The sequence below is a fragment of the Monomorium pharaonis genome, chromosome 4 (assembly GCF_013373865.1).
Source record: "Monomorium pharaonis isolate MP-MQ-018 chromosome 4, ASM1337386v2, whole genome shotgun sequence".
Lineage (NCBI taxonomy): Eukaryota > Metazoa > Arthropoda > Insecta > Hymenoptera > Formicidae > Monomorium > Monomorium pharaonis.
The window spans coordinates 15894873-15909543 of record NC_050470.1 but is presented as its reverse complement, the minus strand read 5'-3'; the positions used below and the strand labels follow the sequence as shown (position 1 = coordinate 15909543).

Genomic DNA, 14671 nt, shown 5'->3' with positions numbered 1-14671 from the left:
ATTACCTTCTATTACCAATTTCCTCTGACCTTCTTCTATTCCCTTACCTCTTATTCCTCTCTCCCTCATCTCCCTAGACATTTTTCCGCAATTTTCTATACGCCTACCTAACCTCCTAACCTCTCCGACTATTTTTCGTCTCCTAGTTCTCTACGCCTTACCTCTCGTACTTCCCTCCAATTATTCTACTTCCTAGGCCACTTCTCTATTCACCTATCCGCAAACACTTCCTATTTCCTATCTATTTTCGCTCTGCTAGCCGCTTTATAATCACGCTCTACACCATGCGTCCGCACACACTCACTCCTCCTAACCAAGTCCGAACAATCAAAATATAAAAATGTAGCCTAAGTGCAAAGACAGAAATAATTAAGAGTGGAATATATATATATATATATATATATATATATATATATAAACAATTGTATAAAATAAATTAATTTTTTGTATTATTAAGGAAGTAATGATAAATTATAAATAACAAAATGATTTAATTATTGTAAAGTGTATGATCTCTTATTATTTCATTCTTATATTATATATTTGATTGATATTTGAATTATACAAAGACGTATAATAATTAGATTACGCATTTGACTTGAAAGGCTATTACAAATTTTAAAAAGACAGCACCATGTTTGTATTATTATTCTATTTTTGTCTAACTCAGTTGTTAGAGAAAAGTGGATTGGTGATCTAATTCCTTTTTAATTTATAATACGTTTCAATGTAGAAGACACGGGAATACGCAATCTAATTATTATACACTTATGTGTTCATACATTTGGTTCAGTTTCTTCAGAGATTCCTTTAGAGGTTCATTCAATGGTATCTTCAGAGATTTCTCCAACTAATCCAGAAATTCAGTTTAGAAGTGCTACGACAGACGAATTAAGGCTATTGGAAGATTTTGAAAAAGAAATAGCGCATCAGAAAATTGAATCAGAAGCTTTAATTTACATCGCAGGTTATGTTGCACATCGTTTTCGCTTTTCTCATTCTTATCTTGGTTTACCTACAAAGACAATGGAACCACTTGATAGGCATGATTGGTTATCGTACATATCAAAGGGTAATTGTATTTATCCCTCGGAGGGTTTTCAAATAGTTGCTAAAATTATGGAAGAGGAGTTCATAAAATTTCATGGTAATGGATTAAGTAAAGAGAGTGGGATATTTGACAAAGTTACTGACTACGTCTTTTCGAAGATTGATTGTAATTTATATTCAAAACAAATAATTCATTGTTTAGTCAAAACTCGAACTTATATACGTTTAAGAAATTTAAATTTAAGAATAAAAGAAAAAAATGTATTAGGAGAAATAAAAAGTATAAAAAAAAATGAAGCACATAACAAACAAGGTTTTATGATGATTTTATTGTTTTTTGTATATTATATTTTTATTTTATTTTTTTATACCATATTTTTTAATACAGTTTAATACAGTTATATTTATTAATACAATGTGACGGTTCACCTTTCCCGATCGCCTCGGACAGGCGCGCCGGATGCCAGGATTCGGGAGAAGAGGGGAAACCAACTTGCGTATACCGATATTAAATCAACAGTTCTTTATTATAATGCTTATTCTATGTACACGCTTAGCCTACGGGTAATCTTATGCTCGCTGCATATCTTAACCTACGGAGAGATATCTACAATGTATTTACAGGCTAGTCTAACGGTATCCGGACGGGAGCGCGCTTATGCGCAGCACCGTAGCACGCGGTCGCGGTCGCGAGGGTTGCGGATGTCAGGTAGCCGAAAGCCGGCGTGCGCCAAGCGGCGGAACGGTCTGATGACCTGCTCCGTCGACGGAGTCAAGGAAGCCGAAAGTCGGCGTGCACCAGGCAGCGAGGCGGTCTAATGACCGGTCTCGTCGGCGAGAACCAGAAGGCCGAAAGCTGGCGTGCGCCCATCGGCGGAATGGTCTGATGACCTGCTCCGTCGGCGGAGTCAAGGAAGCAGAAAGCCGGCGTGCGCCAGGCGGCAGAGCGGTCTGATGACCAGCTCTGTCGACGAGAAATCTGGTGCTCAATCCGGATCGAGCTCGGCTTTTATATCCGTCGGGGCGATCTCCACGCGCTCCCAGCAGCGTGGTAAGATCGGTTCCCGACGGGGATACTAGACTTTCAGGAGGGGCGTCCGTGGACGCCGAGTCCCGTGTGGTGGGGCAGATGGTCGGTCCCGGGACGTAGTGACAATCGTCACATCACCCCCCCCCGTTTTAGGGGGGGTGGGGCGGGTGGCAGCGGCCGAACCGCCCGTGGCTGACCCCGGCGATCGAACCGGATGATCCACCGGTCGCCGGTGTCAGTCACCCGGTATTTCCGTTGCCGCACGGCAATCCGGAAGAAGACCTCCACCACCCTCCCGTTCGGCAGTGCCACCCGTACCAAGGGGGGGGGTATACCCTACTATCGGTACGGGACAGGCCTGTTCCGGTTGGAGTGGGGGAGGCCGGGCGGTTCGGTACCCGTACCCCGGTGGCGCGGTTGGCGGCGCTGGCGGCGGTGTGGTCGATGGCGTCGGGGGCGACGCGATCGGCGGCGCGGTTGGTGGTGTCAGCGGCGCGGTCGGTGGCGCGATCGGTCGCGGCGTAATGGCCGCGAGGGGCCTGAGTGGCGCGGCGCAAGGTGGTGCGGGCGGTGGTGGGGCGGGGGGCGTGGAAAGGGGCGCGGGGGAAGCCTTGGCGGCGTATCCTTCGGGGGGCTTCCTCTTGCTCCGACGTCCCCTGGGTGATGGTGGGGGGAGCTGGGCGAGGAAGCTCGCCTTGTGTCATTGGTCGGCGTCGGACCGCTGGATCGAAGTCCCCCGACGAGGCACCTTCCGCTCCCTGAGTGGTGGTGTGGACTCCTTTGGCCGCCTCTTCCACGCCGTCCCCTCGTCGCCACTAGAGCTGGAGATCTCACCTCCAAACATTGCAATCATGAGCTTGCTTCGGCTTGCCATGCTGCAATGAGACATCTAGTCAGGCGTGCTTCGTGCCTTCTATAGGTGGTGCGGAGCATCTGGCTAGTACGGGTGGGGGTTGCGTGAGTGGGGGATGACACTGACGTATTTTAGGGCGGGTTTTCATGCTCCTTGGGTTTGTTCGGTGTTACGATACTTATCTTTTCCACGGGGATGGTCCTCTTATTCGTCGGCCGGTGTTTCTTCTTCGTCTGGGTCGGCGTTCCCCTCTTTGTCTGTGTCGGTTTCCTCCTCCGTCTCTCCGGCTTCCTCCCGTTGGTCTGGCTTGAGATCCTGGACGTGTATGTGGCGATGCCACTTTCCGTGGACATCTCTTAGGTCCACCACCACGGGACTGTAAATACGTCGTATCTCCATTGGACCACGGAACTTTGGTGCCAGCTTGGCGTTGAACGCATTTTCACGTTGGACAGCGGTCGGTCTCGCTTCCATACCTTTTCGCCGATCTTCGGTCGCCACTCGCGTCGTCGCAGGTTGTAGTGGTGTTCCTGCGCCTGGTATGCTCTGGCGAGGTGCACCCTGGCCACCTCGTAGGCGTCCAGCAGAGCCTGGTGCCTGTCTTCCGGGCGCAGTTCCTCCGGCTGTCGGCGGTCCTCGGGATGGGGCCGTGCCAACTCCCTACCATGCACGAGGAAGGCAGGCGAGTATCCGGTGGCCGCATGCGTTGCCGTGTTTAAAGCAAACTGCACGGCCTCGATGTGCTGGTCCCAGTTTTGGTGGCGGTTTCCGACGTATTGCGATACCATTGTACATTTTTACGGTTCGGTTGGCCCGCTCCATGGGGTTGCAGTGCGGCGCATACACCGAAGAGGTTCGGTGCTCGACCCCGAAGTCCGCGAGGAGCCGCCGGAAAGGCCGCGATGTAAATTGCGTGCCATTATCGGAGATCACGCGCTGGGGGCACCCGTGGCGGTAGATAATTCTCCGGGTGACCTCGCGAGTCACGGCGGTCGCTGTGGCTTGTCGGAGGGGCACCAGCTCGATTCATTTACTGAACCGGTCCTGAGCCGTCAAGAGCCAGGTGTGGCCGCGCCCGGACCTGGGCAGCGGACCCACTAAGTCCACCGACACCTGTTGCCAGGGTGCGTTCACTGGGATGGCGTGTAGATGGCCGGCCGGTTTTTGTTAGCGAACTTTGTGTGCTTGGCAGGTGGGGCATTGTCGCACGTAGCGGGCGATGTCTCGGAACATCCCGGGCCAGTAGTACAGTCGAGCCACCCGGGCGATGGTTTTTGCGACCCCTAAGTGTCCCGCGGTGGGCTCATCATGAAGTCGCCCCAATACCTCCTGTCGTCGTTCTCGCGGTAGGCACTCCTTCCACTGGTCTCCGGCCGGTGTTTCGCAAAAGTTTAGGTCATGCAACAGGTGGCGATACAGGCGGTCATCGCGGAGCATGTAGTCTGGAAATTCTTCGAGGTGGTCGGTGATCCCGCGTTTAATTCGCGCGTACCACGGGCAGCCCGGCCTGCGGATGGCTCCCACCTGCGGCGTCCGGGAGAGGGCATCGGCCACGTGATTTTGGCTTCCCCGCCGATATCGGATTTCGAAGTCGTACTGTTGTAACTCGAAAAGCCATTGCCCCAGCCGGCCGGTGGGAGATTCCATCTGCTGCAGCCATTTTAGTGCCTGATGGTCGGTAAGCACGGTAAATCGATATCCTTCGAAATAGTCGCGCATCCGGCGGATTCCCCAAACCACCGCCAGGCACTCCAGCTCCGTGGCGCTGTAATTCCCCTTTATTCAGGGTCCGGCTGGCGTAGGCAATGACCCTTTCCCCCTGGTCATGGTCCTGTGTCAGTACGGCGCCCAGCCCTTGGGTGCTGGCGTCCGTCTGCAGGAGGAAAGACCTGAAGTTGTGACCGGACATACACTCAGAATTACGGAAATCCCGGAAATAATATCAGAATCTTACTTTTATGATGTTATCACAGTCGCCAGGTCGGTGTTTTACCTCGCCGCCAAGGTGTAGATTCGGCCTCGCCCTTGCAATGGCCGCTTCGGAATTCCTACTGATGCCTGTTGGAAAACGGGAAACCCTTCGCTCGGATATGTCGTCGAGTCGTTTAGGTACCTCGCCGTCGCTGTCCTGTCCTCGGAAACTCGCCTCGTCTCGTTAGCGTGGAATGATGCAATCGACGCTAGACAATGGACTCGTCCGGGAAGGATGTTTAGGTTGCACAATAACTATTGACGCCACACTAATGATTTGCACCTTACTCTGCTTTATTTCACATTTTATTCATTCACGCACGCACATAATGACGCTGGCTATGCCCTTTCACGCATCGCACGCACGTATTGCTTCCGGCCGCGCCTCTCGCACAACGCGGTGTCGGAAATTCGCAATAATTAACGCGTCGCGAATATTACGCGGAAAAAATGCCTATTGGCGATAGCTCGCGGGTTGTGTCGCAAAATTCTATTAATTACGCGCCCGATTTCACTATCACACTCGTTACGCGTGTTAAGAACGCGGGAACTCGAGGAGAGACACGTCCGTGCTCTTTCGAGTCTTCAGGCAAACTTTTTTACGATCAGGACGCCAAGCCGTCGCTTACACATTCATTCCCCCCTTCGATGCTCCTCGATTGGCTCGTTGTTACCATGCATTGTTCCTTCGCCAATCGGCGAGCATCGAGAGGTTATCTCACTCATACGTAGCGTCCCTCTCGCTCGCACGCCATGGGGCCGCATGCGCATATCGACACTATGGCGTTCTGTACCTTATGGTATGTTTGAACGCAATGCTAAAGCCTCAGGTTTGCATAAAGTTATTATCTCGCGAATAAAACGTCGCGGACGTATGCGCTGTCCTTATCAGCGTACAAAATAAGTAATTAATACTGCAACAAAGCAATCTTTTAAGAATTAATGAATTTATAGCTCGTTTGCAAAAACGAGACTTGTGATTGGTCGAATAACCTGAGCCTTTGCGTACAAGCTTAAATCTATGTCAAACTTGTTAATTACTCTGAAATACATATTAATTAAACGAAACGAATGAATATTTATCCCGTATTTCCTACGGTAATGTCAAAGACTTGCCACGCAACTATCATGATCCCACTCGGTTCCTGTGAAACCGTAATAGTAATAAACATGTCATAAATGACATTTCGCCACTGTATTCTTAAATACAGGGTAACTGAGCTTGGGATCTCGATAATTACCTGTTCGTTTACGCGTCTGCGGTACATGCTGCTCTGCCCGATGTATGACCATGGGCGCCCTAACCTCAGCTGTCACTTTCTCGTGTACGCCGGGTTGCCTGTATGCCAGGGACCCTGTGCGACTGTTCGTGTCGTGCTTCCTGCAATGGATAGCAATCGGATCTAACAGAATAATTATAATGAAATAATATATCAGCAAGCTTTTATATGCCGCTTTTTACAAAAGGATTATTAATGTAACATGACTACGCTTTCACTAGCGCTCGTAATACAAAGTATATAATATGTTTAACACACTTTATTTTATAATATTATTATAGAAAAATATATATATTCTATACGCGATTGCACTATCTTAACTTATAATTATCGCACGTTTTCTTGAAACTACACGTGATCATACGCATGCTACATACACACACACTCGTACGGCTTACGGCGTCTCGCGCAGCTACCGGAACGAGATTTAACAAAATCATTTCTTTAATACAAAACATAATAAACTTAATATAATTAACATATCGTTGTACGCGCGATTCGTGCATCGCTTTTCGCATTGTCTTTCACATTTCAATAAACTGTGATGCAGGGGGTATTTCTCCCTCGTCGTCGCTCTGCTCTCCCCCCCGTAGGGTGGCTATCTCGGCTTCGGCCGGCGGACGTGAGTCCTCCGGCTCGGCTACTTGCTCGCTCGGCGCGTCCGATGTCACCTTCGGCGTCGGCGTTGTCTCGCTCGTTCGCTTTCTCGGCGACGTCGGCGATGCCCTCCTTCGGAGCTCGGCTCCGTTGTCTCCCGCTGTCCGCTCTCTCGTCGGCCTCGGGATCATCCTGGTTACGGCAATGGACAGGTCTCGGATTGGTGCGGTGGCGGCTGTAGCCGTCGGCTGCAAAGTCCGGACAGGCCAATACTGGAGCCGACGTGAGGGCGGCCTTCAGGCGCTTAAACGCACTCTCCTCGGCGTCTTCCCAGGACCATCGTGCGTGCTTCCTGGTAAGGGCGGTCAGCGGTGCAGCCCGGGTTGCAAAGTCGGATATGAACCGCCGATACCAGAACGCCATGCCCAGGAACTGGCGCACCTTCCGGAGAGTGGTGGGTGCGGGCCACTCGGTGATGGCGCTGACCTTTTCTGGGTCGGTGTGAACGCCCTGCCGGTCTACGATGTGCCCTAGGTAGCGTAGGCTGTAACGACAGAAATGGCACTTGTCCGGGTTCAACCGGAGTCTAGCCGCCCGAAGGCGCCGGAACACTTCAGCCAGGTGACGGAGGTGGTTCTCGAAAGTGTCGCTTGCCACTATGATGTCGTCCAGGTATACTAGTACATTGGGCTCGAGGTCCGGTCCCAGGACGGAGTCGAGCAGTCTCTGAAACGTGGCCGGGGCGGAGTGGAGCCCGAACGGCATGACGGTGAACTGGTAGAGTCCTCGTCCGGGTACCGTAAATGTTGTGGCCGGACGGCTGGCTCGCGCCAATGGGATTTGCCAATACCCGTTCTTTAGGTCAAGCGTAGAGAGATATGTCGCCCCCCGGAGTTTGTCTAGCGTGGCGGTGGTGTGCGGGAGTAGGTATGCGTCCTTCTCCGAGACTTCGTTCAGGCGGCGGAAATCGATGCAGAAAGGGTGTGCCCCGTCTCTCTTCTTGACTAGGACCACGGGTGAGCTCCATGGGCTGCGCAAAGGCTCGATTATTTCCTCGGCCAGCATCTTGTCGACCTCTCGGTTGATGACGGCCTGCATGGCCGGATTTCGTGGGCGGTACCTCTGCTTGATGGGCGGTCCGGGCTTGAGGTGGATGTGATGTTCCGCGTGAGAGGTGGTTCCCTGGATCCGCTCGAACTTGGGTAGCTCCGCCGCGAGGAATGCCTGGAGTCGGGCTGCCTCTCGTGGTGTTCGCTGGCTGAGTGCCCCAATGGTCGTACGCTCGTTGCCGGGGCCGAGCGGAGGGGGTCGGAGGGTTAACGGAGGTAGCGCAGCTTCTGCCATAAGTCCACCCCGATTAGAACCTGGCTTCCTAGCCGTGGTAAGATTGCAAACCGGTGCCGGTACGTGCGTCCACGTAGGCGCAGCGGCAGGTGGAGTACCCCTCCGATGGAAACTTAGGTTCCGTCGGCAAGATGTGCGTACCCCTCCTTTGGCCTGGTGGTGACACGTTGACGGGGGAACAGCCTGGCCGTCTCGTCGCTGACGTAAGACAGCTCTGATCCCGAGTCCACAAGCACCAACAGTTGGTGACCGCCAATACGGACAGGCAGGTGTGGCCGCGGATTATAGATTACTCGGTCGCGGGCTCGGTGACGACCGCCACGTTGCCGGCCCGCTGGGCATTTCCCGGCGGGTGGCAGTCGCGAGTCAGTACCCCGTCCCTCCCGCAGCGGGAACAGAACTTCTTCGGTGGCCGTTTGCAATCCTGCTGGGTATGTCCACGCTGTTTGCAACGCCTCTCGGCTATAGGCCGTAACGGTGGCAGTGGCCCTTGGGGCTGGCTTAGTCTCGGGTGAGCGCGTCTTACGGCGTTGCTCGATCTCCTCATACCGCGCGGCCTGCAAGCTTAACTCGAGCAGGGTGGTCTGTCCTGTTAGGGGGACGAACAGCTGGTAGTCGGGATCCATGTTTTCGTAGATCTGCTCGACACGGTCCCGCTCGGAGTACCCCCCGGCTCGGCGCATCATTGTGGTCAGTGCTGTGGCGTAGGCCTGGAACGTCTCACCCCTCCGCTGGTGGCGACCCTGGATCTCCAGTTTCATTCGGCGTTGATAACCCGGAGGTAGGAATGCTTGCCGCAAGTTCTCGGAAAACTCTTCCCAGGTGCTCCACTGGCCGGCGTTGTTTTGGTGCCAGAGGAGAGCGTCGCCTCGTAGCAATTCCGGCAGTCTAAAGAGGAGGTGCTCTCCTTCCAGGCCGCAACTCAATCTCAACTCCTCGGTTCGCTCAAGGAAGAAGAGCGGATCTTTCCCGTCGAAGTGGTGCCCCCACTTCCGGATCTGATTGACTAGTTTGATTCTTTCTACCGGTCCGGGTGTCGTCCTTGGAGGCTCCTGGTAGGCGGCTCTCTCTTGCTCCATTGTGTGGCTCCCGGGCACTGGTTCTGGCTGGTTGGGCATGTCGTCGTCGGCTGGCTCGATGAAAATTTCTGGTATGTCAGGAATCTGGAGAACGCCGGGGTATGCGGCGTGAAACTGGCGGAGCCGTTTTCAAAAAGCGTCCAATGGAGCGGCGGCGTCTATCCCGTGCTGCTGGGCGAGCTGTAAGGCCTGCTCTTTGGAAAGGGTATTGATCCTCGAACTCATTCGGTTTTTACGCAAGCTGGGTTCCCACTAGTTAGGTCCCTGTTCGGGCGCCATGTGACGGTTCACCTTTCTCGATCGCCTCGGACAGGCGCGCCGGATGCCAGGATTCGGGAGAAGGGGGGAAACCAACTTGCGTATACCGATATTAAATCAACAGTTCTTTATTATAACGCTTATTCTATGTACATGCTTAGCCTACGGGTCATCTTATGCTCGCTGCATATCTTAACCTACGGAGAGATATCTACAATGTATTTACAGGCTAGTCTAACGGTATCCGGACGGGAGCGCGCTTATGCGCAGCACCGTAGCACGCGGTCGCGGTCGCGAGGGTTGCGGATGTCAGGTAGCCGAAAGCCGGCGTGCGCCAAGCGGCGGAACGGTCTGATGACCTGCTCCGTCGACGGAGTCAAGGAAGCCGAAAGTCGGCGTGCACCAGGCAGCGAGGCGGTCTAATGACCGGTCTCGTCGGCGAGAACCAGAAGGCCGAAAGCTGGCGTGCGCCCATCGGCGGAATGGTCTGATGACCTGCTCCGTCGGCGGAGTCAAGGAAGCAGAAAGCCGGCGTGCGCCAGGCGGCAGAGCGGTCTGATGACCAGCTCTGTCGACGAGAAATCTGGTGCTCAATCCGGATCGAGCTCGGCTTTTATATCCGTCGGGGCGATCCCCACGCGCTTCCAGCAGCGTGATGGGATCGGTTCCCGACGGGGATACTAGACTTTCGGGAGGGGCGTCCGTGGACGCCGAATCCCGTGTGGTGGGACGGATGGTCGGCCCCGGGACGCAGTGACAATCGTCACAACAAATTAAAATTTTATAATAATTTTATCTTTTTTTTTGTGTAATCTAATATTTATATAAAAAATATATATTTGACGTAAATATATAAAAATAATGATTTATTAACTTATAAATGAAGTTTTTATTTCGTATCGCATAAATTTCCTTTAAAATTCGCGGCTTGCATTGGTGCATGCATCTAATTGGTCGAAATGGAAACGGCAGCTATTATGCACAATGCTTCACCTTTCTAATTCCACCATGGTACTGTCGTCTCGAATATTTGTGTCACATTTTTGCAATTGCATGCGTTCTTTTGTGTTTGTCCCATTATATTTAATTATCGTTTTTCTCTGTTACTCTTTTGTATGAAAATTTCTCTGTTATTATATATTTTGTGTTCTCGATTTTATTGAATAGTGCTATTGTTGCCCCGATTATTATTGTGGTCCAGTGCATAAGTGAAGTACGGTGCGTGAAATTTAGTGTGCCATCGCGCGTGACCTTGCGTGATAGGAGCGTGTACCGAGAGATCGAGGCGAGTGTCTCATACGCATACCGAGGGGTCGCGCGCGCGCGCGCCGGCCCGCGAGCGTAAACAATACGCCGCATGCCGCGTGCTATGGTTTGTTCGTCGTAAGTGAAGGCTGCTGTGCGACTTTATTATCACGCTTGTTTTGGGGTACCGCATCTATTATTTTTCGTGTGATGTGCTGATATTATTAATTTAGGGAGCGTGTTTCGCGATAGAATTATAGTGCGTTTATTTTCCCCGTCCCGCGTGACAGCCTCGTGAGGCTCGGATGTCTACGATCGATGTTTATGATTTTCGCGACGTGCATTGCCGTGGCCGACTCAACAGGAGCGTTGTGATAATTCCGGTCGAGGTCTATTGTTGTTTTGAATTTCGTGATACTTAGTGAGGTTGCTTTGATCGGGAAATCGTTAGCCTTTTGATCGTATACGGAATATTATCGCTGTTGAGTACGCGAAGCGTACATTTAAATAACGAAATACTAAGCTTGCTGTGGGCTCGATAACGCGTCGCTCGTACCACTCGTCCAAGTCCGACGTTTGGAATAGTTCACAATTTTTAGTGTTTATACTTTTGTTGGCATGTTTATCACCCGTTACAAACACGCCGTTGAATGCTGTATTCACTTTTACACTGTTGTGTTTCTCTAGAGCGTCTCGCACTCGCTCGAGCACTATACCGCCTGCGTCTTCTAAAAACGTTCGCGGTTCAATATAGTTTGTATTTATCACTGCATCTGTCTGAATGCGATTCTCGAACGCTGTATTTATCTCTCGCCATATGAGTTTGTTCGCGTTATTACTAGTGCTCGCGTAATTACCACCTACATGCACGAAACGTCTTTGTAATTGTGTCTTTTCACCTTCGAGTCGCGCAATCCTCGCCAACAACGATTGTCTTTGTCCGACGGCAAGCCGAGGACGCTTTATGCAGCTATGTTCTTCAAGCTGTTGTATAATCTCGTCGCATCGCTGCAACCACATAAAACACTCGCCCAAAGTAGTGACTCCATTTGCTTGCTCCAACAGCTCGCGTTCCACTTGCTCGAAATTATTCTCCATTTTTAGATCTTTTTATCACTGTTTTAAAACAACACCATACAATCTTCAACAGGACACTCACATGTAGTTTCGTAGCACCTAATGCAGAATCGAAATTTGTCTTGAATTTCAAACTGCATTAGCTTGCTTTGTCTTTCACACCGAATATAAAAACGTATCTCCTTCTCATGCTCAGACAGAACGTATTCATCCTCATCATTGTTCAAAAGATTTGAAAATTCGTGGTAAGTACGCAGCATTTTCTCTACATAGGGATTCTCAGTATCATAAGCAAAGTAGGACGTTATTGCTATCACTTCGATATACCTTCCAACACCTGCTGGTATCTCAATGAGATGGTAACAGCATTCCTGAGTCTTTTCTACGATTTTTTTTGCTATATATTCATTATCATTGGTGTCAACCGAATTGAGTATCTCTCTATATAATTTGTGCTTCATATGATGAGGCCAGTTATGAACAAATTGGTCGTGTATGTAAACTTCCTGTATTACGGTGCGTTCATGCGTTCCGCGTATACCGAGTTCTCGATCACGTAGAAATTGCACTGGTGATATTCTCTGCACATCCTTTCGTTTTTCGGAATCATCATTATTGTTAAGAACATAAATGGCATCTTCTACGATATCGTCATTCATGCTGTAATAATGTAGTTTTTATACTAAGAAGTCTCTACTGTGCGCACACTGAACACAAATTGCACTGAATTATTACTCCGGATTGATGACGGTTTCAACTTGCACTCGGATCTTAAACTTCGCATCAAATGCAATATTATGCGTTTCCCGACCGCTTATATGTTTTTTATAACTCTTCATTTTCTTTGTCTTAACATCGGTGCTTGACCTCTGCAAGATTTGCATTATTTGAATGTGCGCTTCTGAACGATCTCATCAAGTTAGTATCAAATGATTTATGTACGTGCCTAAAACATATTTTGTTACAGCAGCTGTATATCGGCGCTTGACCTCTCAAAGATTCACATTATTTGAATGTGTGATTTTCGTATGATCTCATCAGTAAGTATCAAATGTATGTGCCTAAAACATATTTTGCCGCAGCAGCCGTACATCGGCGCTTGACCTCTGAAACGTTGGTCATCCTTGAATGTGTAAAGTTTGAAATATGTGATTGTCCCCTCTACTGAGATGTGTGAAGGGCGTGCAATATAAGAAGAGTTCTGACAACGGTATCACATCAGTTAATCAGCGGAATGCGGACGGTAAAGTTCCAATCTTACATTAGTTAATCAAAAGAAGTCGGAGTTTCCCCTGAAAATGAACTATTACGTTCCGATTCAGCAAAATGAAACGTGTGATACACCGTAAGTATTTTTTAAATTAATTAAATCAAATTTTGTTACATATTTAATTGGATTTTATTTTTTATATCTTGCAACATTTTTTTCTTTACAGAACAATGTCGCAGCCGCGTTATACTCCGCGCATTCTGGGGAGGAGATTTGTTTTGACGGCTACATTCTACAAATATTTGGATATAGGAATCAGTGTGGGACTTGAGCCTTTTATAGAGATGATTCTTGGTGACAACAAGGGCAATGAGATACCGCTGTCACGTGATACCTGGGTAATAATGATTGAGAAACGGACAGATATCGAGCAACTCCTGCAGTCGACAACCGCTACATCGTTGTGGATTAATGATCTTTTCATCGAAGTCGTTAAAATACGTAACGAGAGTATCATAAAATTCACTTTAAATAACAAAATTATGTACATGAAATCATCGACTGTACAATTTTTACTAAATCTTGAAGATGTTATCAATAATGCATATTTTAAGTTATGGGATGATATGCATATAGTAAAAGAACGATATAATCAATTTGTAAACTGTTTGCGGCGAAATAATATTCATAACAAGTGCGATGCAGTCAAATTGTTAAATGAAATATGTGTAAAAACTTCGCTCGTAGATTGTGAACTGATGATTTATGTATCAGACAATATTGTATACGACGCGTTACAAAAGGAATAAATGCAAAAAATTATAAATAATTATTATAACTTATTTTCTCTCTTCCCTATTCCTCTGCGGTATAATAGCGTGCGCAGAACCGAGTAGGAGGTACATAGATAAGATGGGTGGGAACGCATATATGTAACCGCATATGAAAGAACGCAACGAATGAAAGAAAAAGAGCGAGAGAATGATAAAACTGTATGGCTGGAAATATTGCGTACGGATGAGAGAGAGAGAGAGAGAGACAGATTCGGAATAGAGGGAGAGAGCGAGCACCGCGGCGATGGCTGCTACAACAGCGGCGGCGGCGGCGGCGGCGGCGGCGGCGGCGGCGGCGGCGGCGGCGGCGGTCGCGGACCCCGATTCCCCCTCTCCCGCTCCCAGGTCGCGGACCCGAAAATACCGCGTCAACAATTCCACACCGCGGCCGCGGACCCGAAAATCCCGCGTCAGCAATTTCCGCACCGCGAGATCCCCCTCTCCGCGTGACGTTATACCCCCGCGCCTACGGGTACCCCCCGCACACCCACACCCTCCTCGGAGCCCCGTAGTTAGAACTGTCTTAGTATTAACTACTACATATATTTTTAAAGCAGATTTTAAACTTAAAATATTTTATATTTTTTATTCAAAAATTTTGAAATAAGTATCTTTTTATAACATTTATTGACAAACAAATAATATACATTAAACAAATTTAAATTTATAAAATTTTATTTTTTATAAATATATTTTATAGTAAGTATTACTTTATGCGTTGAATAAAATGTGTGGATAAAATATAGAATTTAATAACTTTTGATACTGTCTAAATAAAATCAAATATTTTACGTAACTTATACTTTAAGGAAAAAATCACAAAATCCAAGAATACTTTTGATTA

General features: G+C 49.0%; 3 protein-coding genes across 3 annotated transcripts; 1 reads left to right on the top strand and 2 right to left on the bottom strand.

Moving 5' to 3' along the window:
- Nucleotides 1-1558: 1558 nt before the first annotated feature.
- LOC118645244 lies at nt 1559-3734 on the bottom strand. The gene is made up of 2 exons (XM_036285938.1): nt 3410-3734; nt 1559-3309 (listed from the first exon to the last, which is right to left on the bottom strand). Exons 1-2 carry the CDS (start codon nt 3719-3721, stop codon nt 3112-3114), a joined length of 510 nt encoding a protein of 169 aa, XP_036141831.1. The 5' UTR covers nt 3722-3734; the 3' UTR covers nt 1559-3111.
- Nucleotides 2316-2969, bottom strand: LOC118645355 (classical arabinogalactan protein 9-like). Its single transcript, XM_036286229.1, has 2 exons — nt 2829-2969; nt 2316-2774 (listed from the first exon to the last, which is right to left on the bottom strand). The coding sequence occupies exons 1-2, from the start codon at nt 2967-2969 to the stop codon at nt 2316-2318; spliced, it is 600 nt and encodes a 199-aa protein (XP_036142122.1).
- Nucleotides 3735-12980: 9246 nt separating the features above from the next.
- LOC118645243 lies at nt 12981-14081 on the top strand. Its single transcript, XM_036285937.1, has 2 exons — nt 12981-13129; nt 13221-14081. The coding sequence occupies exons 1-2, from the start codon at nt 13083-13085 to the stop codon at nt 13801-13803; spliced, it is 630 nt and encodes a 209-aa protein (XP_036141830.1). The 5' UTR covers nt 12981-13082; the 3' UTR covers nt 13804-14081.
- The last annotated feature ends 590 nt before the right edge of the window (nt 14082-14671 follow it).